Here is a 21,754-nt window from a genome sequence, read left to right on the forward strand (position 1 = left end):
GAATGTGCAGCTAGAATTGTGTCACCATCCACTTTTGGCAGATTCTGACTAATGACTTGGAATATTCACAAGTGATAGGCAGAGGGGAGGGGAGCACATAACAAACAAGTTGCCCTCTCTTTCTATGCCTTTCATGACATCATTTCCAATCTCCATCTGTTTCTTAACATTATACACATTATTCTCATACTGTGTTTTGGTACTGTAATATCTGCTTGTTAAATGTAAAATTGTTAAGACCTGCTATCTCTGTTTTTTGTTGTTTACAGAGGTTTCTCTGTTTTCCAAAACTTACTCACAATTATACATTGGTTTAGATTGGCAATTTGCTGTTGCTTTTTGTGTTTCTTTGTGGCCTCTGGCCCACTATGTTGATTCCTCTTGTTTAGTGGGTTCTTCCTAAGATGGGACCCACTTATTCAGTCACTGGTGGTGCTGACTGCTGTGCCTGAGCAGATGTACCACAAATGTCCAGTAAGTCCATTAGATTGGGGGTTTGTCTCCATATTTTATTATGGCAGTTCTTATTCAAGAATTTTTGTTTCTAGTTTTATGTCTTCCTCCGGTTCCACTGGCTATTTTATTCATGATGGTTATGTTTGTTATGATGCCAGTTTTGTGCAAGAAGACAGGGAACTTCTATAATTTACCCTTATGGAGATTTTAAGGGCATAATGTGTTGAAATTTTCACATACCTTCCTTGCTGATCAACATTATATTAATTCCATAGTTTATGCTTCAGGATAGTCTTAATTACAATGTTGGTATCTTCTTTAAGTCAGCTGTTTGTTATCTGAAGATGTGACTATAATGTCATGAAATGAGTGATGATTAATAAATCATTTTGATGCAGCTATTGCAGTTAATATCATTTGAAAAACACACCAAGGTCTCAGAGATTAACTCCCATAGCTAAAAAGACTGAATGATTGTAAATAATAAATTATAAAGGGCACTTATGTACATCAGCTGCTTTTGTCTGCTGCACCCACATCCATCTCTAACCCACTGAAAGTCATCCTAAGACCCTGTCACAAAGCCAAAAATATATGCAGGGTGATTCAGAGATGTTTAAAGCATCTGGTTGGGTGGCACAGTGTAGTTGCTGAGTACTAGTGGAGTGGTGAAGCATCATTGAGACATGTTACACTTTTAGACACTTGCATTATTTTCTTGGCTGCCTCTGACATACATTTTTCCAAGATGTGAGTTCCTTCATATCTGCTACACAATGTATTTGTTTTGATTAAAGTATTCCTCTGCAAGAAATTCTTCATGCACAGCCTTGCTTTGCATCTTGTGCTATGAAATGAAGTGGCTCATTTATCCACTGATTTTTTATGAATAAAAAAATAAACTAACTATGAAATCAATGAATGTGGTGACACACCCACTCATTTCTCTGGCATGGTGGCAGAATTTAACATAAGCTAGTTTTCTGAACATGGGTTGGGGGTTCTAATGTATAGTGTCATTCAATAGTTGGCCTTCAAAATTAAAGTGGAACATAGTGAGATTATCAGTAAAATAAATCATTGCTTACAGAGTAGCATTTTGGAAATGTGGGTACTGCTTACATAACTATGTTACAACCTGTTTTGTCTTTATAATTCTTCTGCAGCACCATTTTCAAATTTTCTATTCTTTTCCTGTCTATATTGTTTATTGCCCATGTTACAGTTAAGACAAAATAGTTTCACAAAAGAAGCACACTGATCAAGAAATTAGGTTCCCCAAAGGGATATGCTACTAATTCCATTTGACATCACTCGTAGCTCTGATAAGGGCTTGAAGGGAGCAATGAAGAGGGTCCACAAGTTTCTTCAGGTGTGCCATATTGAGTTGAAGTCAACATCGATGTTCAGATCTTGAAGCACTACCAAATTGTGGGGATGTTGACTAACATTTCAGCTACTGTTCCAAATATCATCACAGAATCAGGTGATTCAGCAGGCAGTTGAGTACAGTAGTGTGCCTGAGTGTTTGTCAAAACAGTAGTCTATATATGCAGCCCTGCAAATGTGGTTGTTGTTATATTGTAAGATGGGAGCATTGTGTGTGCTGTGAGCAATGGCCTTTTATAAGGTATCCAACACCAATGTGCAATTCATGCATTTTTTTCCAGCAATGCTCATTCAAAAACTGTTTCGGAGGAATCTGCATTCACTGACAGCAGAAATTCACTATTGGGTTTAAAACCAATTTTCAGGGATGAGGTGTGCCACTCATCTCCAGTCCCTATCAGTTAGGATTCTTTTATGACCACTGTTCTTAACATTGTGCCACATGGCTGTGAATGGTACACCAGTCTTTGTAGACATGTTGGACAGCTCACATCGATACATCAACAAATCAGACAGCTTCAATCAGGGTGTAGTTTCAGGCCTGATCAAACACAATAGCTCCTTTCTGCCATTCTGTCACATTTACATCTACATCTGCATCCTGAAAGGGGGAAACAATACAGAAAATGAACAATATCTGACTCAAGGCATGTGTTGTGATCTTATGAATCACAGTTTTGCCTCTTTTCAAATGATACAGGGTAGTGAGTACACAGATGGCCCAGTGAAGCATTTAACCTGCAGTGTATGGAAGGGGTAGTTCAGTCCAGAAATAATTCTGAGATATTTTTGAGGGGTATTCTGACCCATGACTTGCAACTCCTCAGTCAAGTCACTGTGAGCATAAATTGGGATGTTTATTTCAGCATTCTCAGTAGTCAAGTTTTGCCCTTTCTTCCACCTCTTCCTGAATAACATACTGTAAATGCTCACATCTTCCAAGATGACAACAATCATGTTCATATGGCTTCACATATTGTACATATTGTACATTGTCTCCTTTGTAATACTCTCCTCCACAATTGATACACCACTCCCAACACTGTTTCCACTCCTGGAAGCAGTCTTGGTATGCCCCTTGTTGGATCATGCAAAGCACTGTCTGCATATTGTCTTTTATCTGATCTGGCATTGCAAATCTTTGTCCTTCCAATGGGACTTTTATCTTTGGAAAAATGTCCACAGGGACCTCTTAAGGAACATCTTATTCCCATTTGCACAATCCAAATACTCTTCACAAAATTGTGAGGTGAAGGTCTTTCTGGTCTTGACTCATCAGCTGTGGGATGAACTTGGTGGCAACAAGATGCTGTTGTAGAATTTCATGAGATGATCCAACTGAAATGTCACATTTTTCTGCAATTTCTTGGACAGTCAGTCTTCTATTGGCATTGCACAATTTTGTTAACATTACTCACAGGAGAGTCGTCGGTAGATGTCGGAGGGTGTCCTGAATGAGGTTCATCTTTAACTTCTGTCCAGCCATTTTTAAACCATGTGAACCACCTATAACACTGAGTATGGCTTAAGCACTCTTGAGTTTCATACAAAATTTAATTCAGACACATTGCCCCTCTAATTCTGCCAGCTCAAAATTCACAAACTGTGTGACACAACATTCTACTCGATACAGCACCTAATATTAACTAACAGACATACACTCCTGGAAATTGAAATAAGAACACCGTGAATTCATTGTCCCAGGAAGGGGAAACTTTATTGACACATTCCTGGGGTCAGATACATCACATGATCACACTGACAGAACCACAGGCACATAGACACAGGCAACAGAGCATGCACAATGTCGGCACTAGTACAGTGTATATCCACCTTTCGCAGCAATGCAGGCTGCTATTCTCCCATGGAGACGATCGTAGAGATGCTGGATGTAGTCCTGTGGAACGGCTTGCCATGCCATTTCCACCTGGCGCCTCAGTTGGACCAGCGTACATGCTGGACGTGCAGACCGCGTGAGACGACGCTTCATCCAGTCCCAAACATGCTCAATGGGGGACAGATCCGGAGATCTTGCTGGCCAGGGTAGTTGACTTACACCTTCTAGAGCACGTTGGGTGGCACGGTATACATGCGGACGTGCATTGTCCTGTTGGAACAGCAAGTTCCCTTGCCGGTCTAGGAATGGTAGAACGATGGATTCGATGACGGTTTGGATGTACCGTGCACTATTCAGTGTCCCCTCGACGATCACCAGTGGTGTAAGGCCAGTGTAGGAGATCGCTCCCCACACCATGATGCCGGGTGTTGGCCCTGTGTGCCCCGGTCGTATGCAGTCCTGATTGTGGCGCTCACCTGCACGGCGCCAAACACGCATACGACCATCATTGGCACCAAGGCAGAAGCGACTCTCATCGCTGAAGACGACACGTCTCCATTCGTCCCTCCATTCACGCCTGTCGTGACACCACTGGAGGCGGGCTGCACGATGTTGGGGCGTGAGCGGAAGACGGCCTAACGGTGTGCGGGACCGTAGCCCAGCTTTATGGAGACGGTTGCGAATGGTCCTCGCCGATACCCCAGGAGCAACAGTGTCCCTAATTAGCTGGGAAGTGGCGGTGCGGTCCCCTACGGCACTGCGTAGGATCCTACGGTCTTGGCGTGCATCCGTGCGTCGCTGCGGTCCGGTCCCAGGTCGACGGGCACGTGCACCTTCCGCCGACCACTGGCGACAACATCGATGTACTGTGGACAGCTCACGCCCCACGTGTTGAGCAATTCGGCGGTACGTCCACCCGGCCTCCCGCATGCCCACTATACGCCCTCGCTCAAAGTCCGTCAACTGTACATACGGTTCACGTCCACGCTGTCGCGGCATGCTACCAGTGTTAAAGACTGCGATGGAGCTCCGTATGCCACGGCAAACTGGCTGACACTGACGGCGGTGGTGCACAAATGCTGCGCAGCTAGCGCCATTCGACGGCCAACACCACGGTTCCTGGTGTGTCCGCTGTGCCGTGCGTGTGATCATTGCTTATACAGCCCTCTCGCAGTGTCCGGAGCAAGTATGGTGGGTCTGACACACCGGTGTCAATGTGTTCTTTTTTCCGTTTCCAGGAGTGTATAACAATGAAGCTTGTAGAAGTTATACATTAAACACAGGCATATGCAGGTATGCCAACTGGATTTTGTTCCAACACACCATAGACGTGAAATTTCAGATGACCTGGAATCTTTTGAACAGACCTCATACATTCCAGGTGAATGGCCGCGAGTGTAGAAGTGTGTGAATCTAACTTGAGAAATAGTTATAGTTATGCTGTTAAAAAGGGAGTTTGTAAGAATTGTAACACTGAAATAACAACGCTAAAAGAACGAATTGCTAGCTTACAATTCATAGTCAGTTCCTTAAGAAGCGATATTGACTCACTCAAGAAAGAAAATCGGGATCTGCGATCGAAGCCAACACTAAGTGAAGTGATGCAAGATAAAAGTAATATAGCGTCCGAGTGGGTAAAAGTGCCATACAAAAACAGTGTTCCAACTACAAAAAGAACAACAAAGTCTGCTAAAACTGTCACATTTTCGGAGAAAAACAAATATCATGTTTTGCAAACAAGTGACTGTAATAACGACTCTCCAAATGATCGTGAACTTGAAAAAGTCAGTGAACTGAAAATGAATAGCGTTTTTTCAAATAATGTCAACAACAAACACAGATCATCAGGGAAAAAGAGTAGTGTACTATTACTAACAGACAGTCATGGCAGGAATCTATCCAGCATGCTCCGTGAGAAAAATCGCGACATAGCAGTGACTAGTGTAGTGAAACCGGGAGCGGGATGTAAAAATGTTGTAGACATTAACTCTCAGACGAAATTAATGCAAGAAAATGACTTTATCGTCTGTATAATGGGTTCCAACGATGTGGCAAAAAATGAAGCAGAGGTTTGCGTGAAAACGCTACAGAATTTTTTACAAGCTAATAAATGCAGAAACACAGTAGTTGCCACACTTCCTCATAGGCATGATCTGATTTATAGTTCGTGTGTAAACAAAGAAATTCGGAAAACAAACATTAAAATAAGGAAACTGTGTTCTCAATACACTAAGTGTGATGTACTGGATATAAGCAAGCTGCATGGAAATCTGCACACGAAGTATGGAATGCATTTGAACTATGAAGGGAAAAGATTTGTTTGTGATCGTGTTAGTGAAATAATCAAAGAAAGACTTGTAAGGGATAGAACAATTTATCAGCTTCCTGAACGTCCTTCCAACAGCGAGGAAAACAAAATAAAGAAGAACGAAAATACAACACTGCTGACGTTCCTAATTTAAACTAGAGGTATGTGATGCTGTAAATAAGATTCCCAATTACCAAATCGTGAATACGCCCGAACTAAAAATTTATCACCATAATGTGCAATCACTGCATAATACGATCGATGAAATTAACATTCTATTAACATATGAACTTAATGATATCTCAGTGTTATGCATTTCTGAGCACTGGCTTAACCCAGAATTAATCCAGAATACGAAAATAAACAAATTTGTCTTGGCTGCTTACTACTGCAGGAAAAACAGCAAGCAGGGTGGGGTAGCAATTTACACAAAGGATAATGTAGATTTTATTACACTACCTGACTTAACTAGGGCAAATGTCGAAAAGGATTATGAAATTGCAGCTATAAAAATTACTCAGTTCAACCTGGTTATTGCTACAGTTTACCGATCACCGTCCGGGAATTTTGAACTTTTCTTAAACAAAATGGAGTCATTCCTAAATAAAGTAAATAAAATGGATTGTGAATTGATAATCTGTGGTGACTTCAATATTGACTTCCTCACGGATAGTGGAAATAGGGAGACCACTTTGAACCTTGCAACGTCCTACAATAAAGAAGAGTTTACACAACACCTCACTAAAAATTTTCAATGCAGGTTTTAGTGATCATCTTGCTCAAATATTAAGCATAAAAGTAAAAGGCAGTATTATTAACAACATGTCTTTTAGAACAGCATATTGAAGCTATAATCAGCATAATGTGAACTACTTCAACAACTTATTACAGAAAGAAAAATGGCTAGGAGTGTACAAAATGAACGATATAAATGAAAAATTCAACACTTTCATTGATACATTAACCCATTTCTTTGAACTTGCTTTCCCACTGAAAACATTAACCATACGGGGAAACTCTAGAACAAACAGCTGGATCACAAAGGGAATAAGGGTTTCATGCCAGAAGAAAAGACTACTTCATGAAATATGTAACTCAAAAAATTCCTCACCTGTAGTACGCGCATACTATAAAAAATACTCCAAAATATTAAGAAAAGTAATAAAAGCAGCAAAAATAATGCATAATGATGAAATCATTTATAATTCAGCTAATAAATCAAAGGCTATGTGGAGTGTTATAAAAAAAGAATGTGGAGAATACAGACAACCTTGGAAAAATATAACACTATCACATAAAAATAAAAAAGTGACAAACCCCTTAGAAGTAGCCAACACATTTAACAACTTTTTCACAGGTGTTGCTGAAAATATGTTACAATCAAACTTTAAGAGCCTCCAGGCAAATGAATATAAAGTGAGTGCTTGTAGAGGATCAATGTACATCAGTTCTGTTTCACAAGATGAAGTAGCTAAAGCAATAAAAGGACTAAAAAATTCCAAATCGGCAGGTATTGATGGTATACCTTCAACAATGTTAAAGAAGAGCACATCAAACCTAATTGAAGTACTCACACATTTATGCGACTGCTCACTTCAGGCAGGCACTTTCCCTGATGTGTTAAAAACATCAAAAGTTATTCCTGTATATAAAAAAGGGGATAAAGACAATGTAAATAACTACAGACCCATCACAATTTCCTCCTGCATCTCTAAAGTACTGGAAAAAGTTATGTATGAGAAACTTATGAAATTTATAAATAAAAACAGCATCCTATGTAATGAACAACATGGATTCAGAAATAAGAGGTCAACGACAACTGCTGTCTATGAGTGCATCAATTCCATCCTAAACCTGATGGACAAAAAACAGTAAACAATAGGAGTCTTTATTGACTTGTCAAAAGCTTTGGACCATAAAATTCTACTATCAAAGCTAGAAAGATATGGTATTCGAGGTCTGTCCAACAAGTAGATCAGGTCCTTCCTGACAAATCGTATGCAGGCAGTATGCGTCAAGCACACAAATATTGAACTAAAAACTATATCTAATCACTTATCTGACTATAAACAAATAAAATGTGGTGTACCCCAAGGATCCGTATTGGGACCCCTTCTGTTTCTTCTGTACATAAATGATCTAAGCTTAAATATTGATGCACACAAATCAATCATATTTGCAGATGACACCTCGATTCTACTAAAACGAGACGACGATGAACAGTTACAGCAGACAGTAAACACAGTCACGAAACAACTTAGCAGCTGGGCACAGAGTAATCAGCTTGTAATAAACAGTAAGAAAATCGTTGCTCTAAAATTCCACAATGTTCCTAACAAGGACATATTTATCCCATCAGTCTCTATCAATGACAAACCAGTTGGTAACAGTACTGAAACCAAATTCTTAGGACTTTGGCTGCAGAGTAACATCAGATGGAATAAGCATATTGAATATCTCAATGCAGAACTGAGCAAAACATGTTATCTTCTTTGTTCATTAAAATCATGCTGTAGTGAGAAAACAGTATTGAATGCATATCATGCGTACTTTCATTCTCGTCTTAGATATGGGGTCACCTTCTGGGGAAACTCTAAAATAGCTAATAGCACTTTTAAACTACAAAAAAGGGCCATTAGAATCTTGTTTGGGTGCAAGCCTAGAGACTCTTGTAAACCCCTGTTTAAGAAATCTGGTGTATACATTATGGAAACCCTTTTGTTCTTTAAATTAAATGTAATAGGCAAGGACCAGAGACTACAAAAAAACTGTGATATACATGAGCACTTTACCAGACAAAACAGAAACTTACATATGACTCAAATCAGCACAGCACTGTGCCAAAAAGGTACTTTTCACATGGGAGTTAAGCTTTATAACAAACTTCCTGAAAACATAAAAGCTATCACTGAGGTCAATACATTTGGAAAAATCTCTAAAGTCATATTTGCAGCATCACTGCTTTTACTCCATTGAAGAATATTTAAATTTATGAAATGTGTTATATAAATACTTACGTGTAAAGTGTATTATTGTAAGCTTAAATATGTATGCCTTGAAATTACTTTCAGACTGTATATTTATAACTTGACTTGTCCAATGTCTTATGCATAAGCTGCTATGTAGACAACAGGACCAATAAAATACAATCTACAATCTACAATGATCAGGCACATGTAGAATTGCCTGCACAGGTTCAGTACAACAGACTGGCAGGGACATATCATTTCACTGCCATGACTTACAGCAGAAGTGGAGGGTCATATTGACACTTGGTTCAGTTCTACATCATCTCTTTTTAGGAGATGCCCAATATTTTGTATGTTCAGCTTGCTTTCTAACAGTCAAATTTATATAATATCTTATAATATTTCTCTTTTCCAGATAAGGGCAGTTTGAATTTATTGTATGAGTTTTCTTTGTGTTTCTGGTTACTGAAATTCATTTTGATTTATGTGTTTGACATTGCATCAGTTTGGGGGTGATCTAAACATTACATTATTTTTGAAGAATCAAGTCTGCCAAGATCATCAGCGGTTCTTTTTATTATTATGACTGGTTTCAACAGAACTACACGGTCATCATCAGATCTGAAAGTTACCTAAACAAAACATCCCACGTGAAGGTGTCTTAAATGTACACAGTTTCATATAACCACCATTTACACTACTTCGATGTTAGAATGTACCTTGCAACATTATTACTTGTACATGCTTGTTACAATACTGAACGCCGCATAGTGATGTTGCCTCAAATAAAATGTGATAGGGAACATCACCATATCACGAATAAAATAAACCAACATTAAAATATATAGCATCACGTGCAGATGTCTCAGCATACACTAATCGCTTGATGCCACAGTAGCAATTCTCCCTCAGATAAGGAAGTACATATTTGTTTACATAGTGGTGTCCAGTAATTGATAAATGTTTCTACAACTGGGAGGTGATGCTTATTCAGATTTTGCACGAGTCACTTAAGATAGGCACTAGTTGCACCACTAGGAGAATGCAAATCAAGTTTGTTGTAAGTACACACTGTAATGAAAGGTTTGCTTTAAACACACGTTGTAATGATCATGAACATTAGTTACCTTTGAGAATGGATGTGGTGAATTGATGTTAGTCAAGAATGCCCTTAAGATGACAAAGACACCATTATCAACACCTCACTGACTTTGAACCAGGTCGTGTAATAGGGCTACAAGAAGCTGAATATTCCTTCTGCAATATTGCAGAAAGACTTGACAGGAATGTAGCCACTGTATATGACTTCTGGCTGTGGTGTTCACGAGAATATACAGTCGCAAGAAGACCAGGCTCTGGATGGCCACATGGGATAAGCCGAGAGGGTAAATGTTGTGGCGTAACAAGCTAGTTACGCCACACTGAGAAGGGAGCCGAAAGGCACGCGTACACACACGCCGACTGGCGTCAAGTCTGGAACAGGATACGTTATGACTGCTATAAAGAAAATACGTAGCTTTGGCATATACTTAACTTTATTCTTTGTTGGTTTACAACGTTCTTCTTGAGACATTTATACTATAACTCTCAAACTAGGTAAGGCTAATGGCGCCTTGCTAGGTCGTAGCCATGGACTTAGCAGAAGGCTATTCTAACTGTCTCTCGGCAAATGAGAGGAAGGCTTCGTCCGTATTGTCGCTAGCAATGTCATCCGTACAACTGGGGCAAGTTCTATATCGTATCTCGAGACCTGCCTTGTGGTGGTGCTCGGTCTGCGATCACACAGTGGCGACACATGGGTCCGACATGTACTAAATGGACCGCGGCCGATTTAAGCTACCACCTAGCAAGTGTGGTGTCTGGCGGTGACACCACAGTAAATAATTGAGTCTGGTGTATGGCTCTGGTGCAGCACGTTGCATCTGCTGCAGCAATTTGAACAACGTATAGCACTACAGTGACACCATCAACTGTTACAAGTCAGTTACTTCAAGCACAGCTTTGAGCCAGACACCCATAGCATGCACTCAACTGGCCATAAACCACCGCCACTCATGACCTCAATGGCTCAAATGCTCATTGGTGGGCAAGGTGAAGGCCCATTGTGTTCTCTGTTGAAAGCTTGTTCTGCCCCAGTGCCAATGACGGCCATGTGTTGGTTAGAAGTAATCCAGCTGAGGACCCGTAAACAACCCGTCTGCATGCTAGACACACTGGACATACACCTTAGATTACAGTCTGGGATGCAGTTTTTTATGACAGCAGTAGTACTTTTGTGGTCACCTTCTTCACCCTGACTGCAGATTTGTTCATCAGTCTGGTGATGCCACCTGCTGTGCTGACATTCATGAACAGGATTCCAGGGGGTGTTTTCCAACAGTATACTACTCACCCATACCACTGTTGTAATCCAACTTCTGCTACAAAGTGTAAACATATCCCTTGGCGTGCCTATCATTAGATCTGTCGCCAATCAAACACATATGGGACATCATTAGACAACAACTCAATGTCATCCACAGACAGCATCAACCATCTCTGTACCTGCTGACCAAGCGCAACAGGCATGGAACTCCATCTGACAAACTAATATCCAGCACCTGTACAATACAATGCATGCACTTTTTCTTGCTTGCATTCAATAGTCTGGTGGTTACACTGTTAATGTACTAGCATTTCACATTTGCAATAGCTTATCACACCCTTATCCTGTGATCTAACAATCTTAATCACTTATATATGTTACCTAGACAAATGAACTCCTGAAATTTCATTACTCTATATTAATTATTTTTTGGTGTACCAATTTTTTTCTGCAAGTGTATATTGTTTGAAGTTGATTTTATAAAAATTATGTAAAATAGTAGGCAGCCTATTGTGTCAACATACTTTAAGGCATCATCTAATTTTGTGATATTTCTGTTGTTTTTGTTCATTAATTTATAAAATTCACAGGTTTTTTAAACATTAAAATTGTTTAAGAGTATTAAAATCATAGTTTCTTAAAAAATTCTTGCTGCAGGACATTGAATTTAAATACTGGTCAAATGCGGTGTAAAACATTTAATGATTATATTGTTTAACTTTTACAGCTTCATTATCACCTTCCTGCCTGCAGTTTGTGTGTAGTTCAAGATACAATTTGTGTGATTTGTGTGATGCATTGTACAAGACCATTTTGTGCCACCTTTTAAACCAGTATTGAAAAAAAAGGGTAATGCTAAACATGGTGGACTCTTTCCCTTTACAACTATGATAAAAGTATATTTTACTAAAAGTAATCAAAGGTATAACAGCCTCCTTCACACTCCCCACTAGCACAATGACATCACTCTAGCTCTACTTTGGCAGGAAAGAGATGCTGTGTGCCAACTAACTCCTTATACCATCTGACTCCTGTCTACCCCAAGGATTTTTTGAAGTTTTGTAAATCTCATATCTTCCCTAATAACCTTTCAAATGAATTATAGGAGCTACAGCATTGTTCAAACTATCTAAGACTGTTCTTCAATGCAAATGTTCTATGCTTAACAGAGAAGTTTTTGCTCTCATCACTTCCTCCCAGGTTTTTACCATTACCACTGTTATTCCCTCATTTCCAGTGGTTTTTCCATTTTTCATACACCACATTGCTTTCTCTACATTTTCTGGTGATACTACTTCCACAACCCACTCATTTTTGCAATAAGTTGTCAGGGTATTTCTTTGCTTGGTGGCAATATTTAGATTTCTGAAGAAATCCTCAGACATCTGTATGAAGTGTGATCCCCTCGTACATCCTTACAGATCCATAAGATATCTTCACTTATGTAATGTCTACCCATTGTAAGTGCCTAATTTGCTTTCCTCACTCTTTGGTTATTCTCAATGTTCTCTTATGACCTTCTTATTATTCATCCTGACAGATTTTCATTAAGAGTTTTGAACAGTATTGTTTAGTTCAGTCAATTCTATTGAACTTCTGTTTTCATTTGTTTTTATTTCTTATCTTTCCTTTGATTTTGTGGTCTCCAATGAAATTTTATTTTGTTTGTTTCCCTTCATTCTTGAAACATCTCAAACTGTTTCCAGTATAATATTTGTTAAATGACCATTTCTTATATTTAAATCTGCAGATTCTTCATTTTCTTGAGGCAGTTTTATGGATAAAAAAATAGTTATATAACAGGAATAACACTAAATTAACAATAATTTTAGTGTTCTTCCTCTTATATACTGATACCTAAATTATTTGAATAAATGTAACTGGGTTTTTGCTTCAAGAGTTTTATTCTTTACAACTTACTGTTCAGTTTTATTTTGCTTCTTACTAGTCTGTGGTCACTGGAAAACATGAACTGGTTTAAGACTGACAGATTCTGCTTGGTTTGTCTGTTATTTGACATCACATAGTTTCATTTTTAATTCAATTTTGTCCTTTTTTGTCCAATTTTTGCCTGAGATTTTTATTAAAAATGTTTCTGGGGTGAACATTTGGTTCTTATTAGAGAATTCCACTACCATGTGTCCTCTATTGTTCCTGGAGTAAAATCTGAAATTGCCAACTGAAAAGTCATTTGACTACTTTGACCTCATTTTTGCATTAATGGTACCCTTTAGTATCCTATAGTGTGAATTAGTTTCCTTTACTAAGTCTTGTAACACTTCGTAAATTTTCAATTTTTTTCTTTTTGATCCAATGTTGTTGGTGCATAAATTTCTACTATTTAAATAAGTGTTGTTTGCTTATTATTAATACTATTCTTGCTATTTCTTCCTTGAAAACCAATAATTCAGTCCTTAATTTTCTGGTTAATGCTAAAACCTTCTTGTGAGTGTATGTATTGATCTGTGTCTCTATAGCAAATGACTGCAGTTATTTTTAATCCACTTTGTTTTTTTCTCCTCTGATACAGCAATGATATCCCACTTGATGCTATTTAGTTGTGCTTTCAGCTACAGCAGCCTATATTCAGTCTAAAGTGTTCTATTTATAGTGCCTGTTTGGAGTATGGTAGAAGCAGTCATGTAATTTCTGTCTGCAAAAACTGTTTTTAATGTCTGTTTTAGGCTGTGATATGCTGTTGATACAGACGAACTCTACTACATCATGTATTACTGTCCAGTAATGTAATATGTGATTTAATAAAGTTAATCTGTATAAAAAATTTGTCACAGCCTATGGTGAACATAAATAATTATTTTAGCATGCACAATATTTTGTTTCGCCAAACTTCATGTAGCAGTGTTTGGTTAGAGATCTAGCTAGTAGTGCATCTTATTACAAACACACTGCTCATGTTCCTTCAGTCCTCTACCTCCAACATGCATTAACCTAGGCCAAGATTCTGACAGATATCTCAGGAATTCACAAATAGCAAATTGTCCTCCAACTATCTTCTCCATAGTACATTAGCCAGCAGGCTGGACATATCTGGTGAGGCATATATCCATCATAAATCCTCAACAGTGCTAGACTCACAGCACTTGCAACTGACGTTTGATTGTTTCTAAATGCCAGTGATGGCCATCTACATAGTCAGTTTGCTCACTGAACATATGCTGGCCAAGGGTAATCTTGTTATGCTTGGTCAGTATCAGGTACTAAGTCATTAATCAATGTCAGTCACTAAATCAGTTAATTTTCTATTGTATAAAGTAATGAAATCTGTTTGGAAGTTTTCCCTAATGCCTTCAGCCAAAGCGCCACAAGAAAATTACCTCAATTAAATCATGTAATACACTCCTGGAAATGGAAAAAAGAACACATTGACACCGGTGTGTCAGACCCACCATACTTGCTCCGGACACTGCGAGAGGGCTGTACAAGCAATGATCACACGCACGGCACAGCGGACACACCAGGAACCGCGGTGTTGGCCGTCGAATGGCGCCAGCTGCGCAGCATTTGTGCACCGCCGCCGTCAGTGTCAGCCAGTTTGCTGTGGCATACGGAGCTCCATCGCAGTCTTTAACACTGGTAGCATGCCGCGACAGCGTGGACGTGAACCGTATGTGCAGTTGACGGACTTTGAGCGAGGGCGTATAGTGGGCATGCGGGAGGCCGGGTGGACGTACTGCCGAATTGCTCAACACGTGGGGCGTGAGGTCTCCACAGTACATCGATGTTGTCGCCAGCGGTCGGCAGAAGGTGCACGTGCCCGTCGAACTGGGACCGGACCGCAGTGACGCACGGATGCACGCCAAGACCGTAGGATCCTACGCAGTGCCGTAGGGGACCGCACCACCACTTCCCAGCAAATTAGGGACACTGTTGCTCCTGGGGTATTGGCGAGGACCATTCGCAACTGTCTCCATGAAGCTGGGCTACGGTCCCGCACACCGTTAGGCCATCTTCCGCTCATGCCCCAACATCGTGCAGCCCGCCTCCAGTGGTGTCGCGACAGGCGTGAATGGAGGGACGAATGGAGACGTGTCGTCTTCAGCGATGAGAGTCGCTTCTGCCTTGGTGCCAATGATGGTCGTATGCGTGTTTGGCGCCGTGCAGGTGAGCGCCACAATCAGGACTGCATACAACCGAGGCACACAGGGCCAACACCCGGCATCATGGTGTGGGGAGCGATCTCCTACACTGGCCGTACACCACTGGTGATCGTCGAGGGGACACTGAATAGTGTACGGTACATCCAAACCGTCATCGAACCCATCGTTCTACCATTCCTAGACCGGCAAGGGAACTTGCTGTTCCAACAGGACAATGCACGTCCGCATGTATCCCGTGCCACCCAACGTGCTCTAGAAGGTGTAAGTCAACTACCCTGGCCAGCAAGATCTCCGGATCTGTCCCCCATTGAGCATGTTTGGGACTGGATGAAGCGTCGTCTCACGCGGTCTGCACGTCCAGCACGAACGCTGGTCCAACCGAGGCGCCAGGTGGAAATGGCATGGCAAGCCGCTCCACAGGACTACATCCAGCATCTCTACGATCGTCTCCATGGGAGAATAGCAGCCTGCATTGCTGCAAAAGGTGGATATACACTGTACTAGTGCCGACATTGTGCATGCTCTGTTGCCTGTGTCTATGTACCTGTGGTTCTGTCACTGTGATCATGTGATGTATCTGACCCCAGGAATGTGTCAATAAAGTTTCCCCTTCCTGGGACAATGAATTCACGGTGTTCTTATTTCAATTTCCAGGAGTGTAGATTGAAATAGCATCCTGTTGTTGCTTGTTAGAAATATATTTTATGAAAAAGTTTAATGTTAAATTCTACTCCTAGCTTTATTCTTGATACTTTCAAAAGAGTTAATTTTTATTGATTCATTTACCTAAAAGTAATAACTAATTCACATATCAACAGAAAAATGCGACAAAGTACTGTTACGAGAATGGCACGTGGGAGCATTGGAGCAACTACACACAGTGTTCTGATGGCGGGTACACCACAGTAACTGAACAGTTTGATGAAGCCCTTAATGATTCTTCAGTTGAGGTATGAAATTTTAGATTTTTTAAAATTATGATAAACAAATTTTTTGTAACTGTATGGGAGGGTTGAATGTACAAGACTATGATATATTCAGAACTTTGAAGACTGAATACAATGTGACTGTTATCTGTAGATGATATAAAATAAAAATCCTTGACTATGAAGAGATGAAAGGCAAAAACCTGCAGTTAGTTGTTTCATGATCACAGATATACAACTTTACCTCCTGTACAGGTCAAGTATTAAAATGTAAAAATTTATAAGAAATAAGTAACACAGTTTGATACAATCTCTTTTAACAGTGATCATTAGCAAGTTTACCAAATTAATAGTTTGTCAAATTAGTTGAGAAATAGTAAATTGTGGTACAGTGGAGCTACAATGGAGTCATAATCTTATCATTATTGTTGTTCTGAAAGAAAAACCATGTGGAAGAAGAATAATCCATTTTTACACAAAATTATAACTTGTTATTTCCTTAACACTCCTGTCTTGTAGTTTTCTTTCACATAATATTGTTGTTCTTGAATGTAAAGTGTTTTAATTGGCAATGATAAATGAGTATTTTCTTGTATGAGGCAAAGTTTACCATTACAAAAAGGGAATTATTATTTTAGGGGAAGTAATGTTGATTGTTTTACGTTACATAGGGGAGTTACTGAGTCAGGTATAAAGGTCTTCAATAAGCTCCCCATCAATATAAAAAAGGAAATAAATAATGTACAGGTTTTCAAAAGGAAACTAAAACTATTCCTCATCGAACAAACTTTCTATAAAATGAATGAATACTTAGAGTTATGATGTACAAGAGTGGGGGAAACTGCCTAAGAAAAGCATTCCCTTAAAGATAAAATGTGATGCTGTTACTTGTAGTTTAACTGAAACTGTGGTGATAAAATGTAAATTTATCTGTTTCATTACGAGAAAATGTGAACTGCCATGTGTCCCATTTTCTTGAGGATTCAATTAAACCTCTTCTTAAGGGATGCAGTTAAAACTTGTATTCATTCAAACCATGACCATGAAGAAAATTTACTTCCTTATATATGTCAGTAGCATAAAAATATGTACTGTCACTTATTCTACTATTTTAAACAATCACTTAAACTGTTTTTGGCATAATGCAGGCTTTAATACTACATGCAAGTAATTGGTCTTGTAAAATAAACAAATGTCTGTGCAATGTGATGTATAAATGTTAATGTACTACTGTAATTGCATCAGTTGACTTGTTCTATATTACTTGTACACTGGCTGTATAATATGTAATCAACAGGACCAAATAAATAAATAAAAATAAAAATATATCTAAAAACAAAGATGATGTGACTTACCAAATGAAAGTGCTGGCAGGTCGACAGACACACAAAAAAACACAAACATACACACAAAATTCAAGCTTTCGCAACAAACTGTTGCCTCATCAGGAAAGAGGGAAGGAGAGGGAAAGACAAAAGGATGTGGGTTTTAAGGGAGAGCGTAAGGAGTCATTCCAATCCCGGGAGCAGAAAGACTTACCTTAGGGGGAAAAAAGGACAGGTATACCCTTGCATACACATACACACATCCATCCGCACATACACAGACACAAGCGGGAATTGGGTATACATACAAATCTCCCCCCCCCCCCCCCTCACCAGCCCACCCTGTCTGTGTCACCTCTTTCTCCATTTTTCTGTCCATATTCTTCTCACTCATCACTCTCCATCTCCTCCTGTCCCCTTTCTCTGCCCATCTCCTCATTTCTGCTTTCTATCTCCATTTCCTCTCACCCTTTGTCGATCTCCTCTTCCCCACTCTCTCTGACTTTCAGCCTTATTTATTGTTATTCCTTATTCAACTTGTTACATGAGCTTCTTATCACTTGCTGATAAGTCATAAATACAATTTTCCTGTTTGTCAACAATATTTTGTTGTTATATATTTTATATATAAATGTATTTATATATACTACTGCCCACTAAAATTGGTACACCAAGAAGAAATGCAGATAATACACTGGTATTCACTGGACATTATACTAGAACTGACATGTGATTACATTTTCACACAATTTGGGTGCATAGATCCTGAGAAATCAGTACCCAGAACAACCACCTCTGGCCGTAATAACTGCCTTGATACACCTGGGTATTGAGTCAAACAGAGCTTGGATGGCATGTACAGGTATAGTTGCCCATGCAGCTTCAGCATAATACCACACTTCATCAAGAGTGGTGACTGGCGCATTGTGACGAGCCAATTGCTCGCCCACCATTGACCAGATGTTTTCAGTTGGTGAGAGATCTGGAGAACGTGCTGGCCAGGGCAGCAGTCAAACATTTTCTGTATTCAGAAAGGCCCGTACAGGACCTACAGTATGCAGTCGTGCATTATCATACTGAAATGTAGGGTTTCACAGGGATAAAATGAAGGGTAGAGCCACGAGTCCTAACACATCTGAAATGTAACGTCCACTGTTCAAAACGCCGTCAATGCGAACAAGAGGTGACCGAACGAGTGGTATCGGTAGTTTCAGTAGTCTGTTACATTACAACGTGTAACCAATGGCACCCCATACCATCATGCCAGGTGATACGCCAGTATGGCCATGACGAATACACGCTTCCAATGTGCGTTCACCAAGATGTCGCCAAATACGGATGCGACCATCATGATGCTGTAAACAGAACCTGGATTCATCCGAAAAAATTATGTTTTGCCATTTGTGTACCCAGGTTCATTGTTGAGCACACCATCGCAGGCACTCCTGTCTGTGATGCAGCGTCAAGGGTAACCACAGTCTTGGTCTCTGAGCTGATAGTCCATGCTGCTGCAAACATCGTCGAACTGTTCGTGCAGAAGGTTGTTGTCTTGCAAACGTCCCCATCTGCTGATTCAGGGATTGAGACGTGGCTGCACGATCCATTACTGCCATGTAGATAAGATGCATGTCATATTGACTGCTAGTGATACGAGGCCATTGGGATCCAACACGACATTCCATATTACCCTCTTGAACCCACCGATTCCATATTCTGCTAACAGTCATTGGATCTCCACCAACGCAAGCAGCAATGTCGCGATACGATTAACCGCAATCGCAATAGGCTACAATCCGACCTTTATCAAAGTCGGAAACGTGATGGTACACATTCCTCCTCCTTACACAAGGCATAACAACAATGTTTCACCAGGCAACACCGGTCAACTGCTGTTTGTGTATGAGAAATCGGTTGGAAACTTTCCTCATATCAGCACGTTGTAGGTGTTGCCGTCGATGCTAACCTTGTGTGAATGCTCTGAAAAGCTAATCATTTGCATATCACAGCACCTTCTTCCTGTCAGTTAAATTTTGGGTCTGTAGCACATCATCTTTGTGATTTAGTGATTTTAATGGCCAGTAGTGTATTTTATACAGGGTATCCCTAAGCAACACCAACAACTTTAGACACAAGTTCCTCACACCAAAACAAGAAAAAAAGTCTAGTAAACAAGGGTGCTAAAGAGCATACCTTAAGAGATATGAGCACTAGTTCATCTGAGATACTATGAAACATATTTCTTATACTGCAAGCTTTCGCTTTTCATATTTGGTGAGGCGGTAGTGTGGACCAGACCAAGAGCTTAAGAGCTATAAGTAGTTATTCAGTAGAGGAGATCTGTTTCACACTAGTGAAGATGAACAAGTTCATTTTAGACCCTACCGTATTTATTCGAATTTAAGCCGCACTCGAATCTAAGCCGCACCTGAAAAATGAGACTCGAAATCGAGGAAAAAAATTTTCCCGAATCTAAGCCGCACCTGAAATCTGCGACTCGAAATTCAAGGGGAGAGAAAAGTTTTAGGCCACACTTCCAAATCGAAACAAACTTGGCCCATTGTAATATTAGACACAATTTAGGTTGAATGAATGACGATACAGCTGTAGTAGTTTAGTTCGAGTCGTAAGCTTAGCAGTTAAGCTTTACCAGGTAGCCGTTGTTATGCGTCAGGCGCTCCGTCCGTATTTATACGGGTACCCTTCCTTTTTCACGTGCTTCGTCTGGTTTGAATTGATTGCTTATTTTTCTTTGATCTTACAAGTGCAATTCTCTTTGTTATAGGTGTTTCCGTCACTCAAAGTTGAAAATGCATTACTGTACTGTGTCATGCATTGTTTGTCACATTCTGTAAATGAGGGTTTACAGCCTGTCGCCGCTCGCGGCATGGCATGCTTTTGTGCATGCTACCGCCGCTTACAATTAAAAAAAAAACAAAGAGAGGAATCGTCTCATTAACGAAACAATGGCATGAGACTGCTATTCGTTGCTACTTACACTGCTGCTTTCTTTGATAATGATCAACAAGAATCAAATAATAGACTGCGTATGATAGAAGATGTTCTGAACGAGAATTTAGCGAACATTTTTTCCGTTTGAAAATCTTCGCAGACGCCTCTTTAGTACATTACATTGTGCATAGAAATTAGAGTCATCTTAGATTTAAAAATCTAGTCAATTGCCGTGCTTCATTTTTGACTGTATCACTATTAGGCATAAGAATAATACGAATATAAACATGACATGGTATGTATATTCTTCTGCGTCTGCTGTTGTCTCACTCTAGTTTCGTAGTTTATTAGGCGGACAGGATTTAAATGAGATAGCAGCAAACACGAAAGAATACATGGCAAAATGTTTATATTCGTATTATTCTTATGGTGAAGAGAATACTGTATGTGATTCACAATTCATAAAAGTTCCTATTAGCAACCATTTCTTCTCACAGTTAGGAAAAAATTCAGAAAGCAGAGTTGGCCATATTGACAAATATCCCAAAGTCTTGCCAGTCGGATTTTCGTAGTACATTGAAATACTGCTACATTCGAAGAGGAACAATACGGAATTTGTATTTACTTCGTTGGATAATGTATGAAAATGCAGTGGTCGGAACTCGGGGTGGAGAAAGAAAAGCTCGTCTTCCACCTTTTTTTTATTTATTTACTGTCGCAGAGGTTTTGGTGCCAGTATTTGTCTTTGTGCCTGCGAAGCATGACTGCGTAGCGCTACATATATTCGATGACAGAAGTTAGTTGTGGCAGCACCTACCAACATTTTTCAAAACTTCTGCTTACTTTGCACTCGATTCTAAGCCGCAGGTGGTTTTTTGGACTACAAGAACCGGAAAAAAAGTGCGGCTTAGATTCGAGTAAATACGGTAAGTTTATTAGACTTCTTTTCTTGTTTTGGTCAATACTTCCTGCTCCCGAAATATGGAAAGCAAAGACCTTGCAGTAGAGGAGCTCTGTTTAATGACATTTTAAAACCCATGTTTACAACACACTTTTTTACTTACACCTGTATAAGGAACCTGTCCTTAAAATTTGCTGGAGTTTTCATGGGA

General features: G+C 39.7%; 1 protein-coding gene across 4 annotated transcripts in view; it reads left to right on the forward strand.

The window, feature by feature from the left end:
• LOC124800364 (parathyroid hormone/parathyroid hormone-related peptide receptor-like) overlaps positions 1–21,754 on the forward strand; it is a 490,636-nt gene that overhangs the window by 339,745 nt on the left and 129,137 nt on the right. For all 4 annotated transcript variants that reach the window (XM_047263018.1, XM_047263001.1, XM_047262994.1 and 1 more), the window contains one exon: positions 16,261–16,392. In XM_047263018.1, the coding sequence (XP_047118974.1) occupies positions 16,261–16,392 (132 nt within the window). The remainder of the gene's footprint in view (positions 1–16,260; positions 16,393–21,754) is intronic.

This window comes from Schistocerca piceifrons, chromosome 1 (assembly GCF_021461385.2).
Source record: "Schistocerca piceifrons isolate TAMUIC-IGC-003096 chromosome 1, iqSchPice1.1, whole genome shotgun sequence".
In the NCBI taxonomy this organism is placed as follows: domain Eukaryota; kingdom Metazoa; phylum Arthropoda; class Insecta; order Orthoptera; family Acrididae; genus Schistocerca; species Schistocerca piceifrons.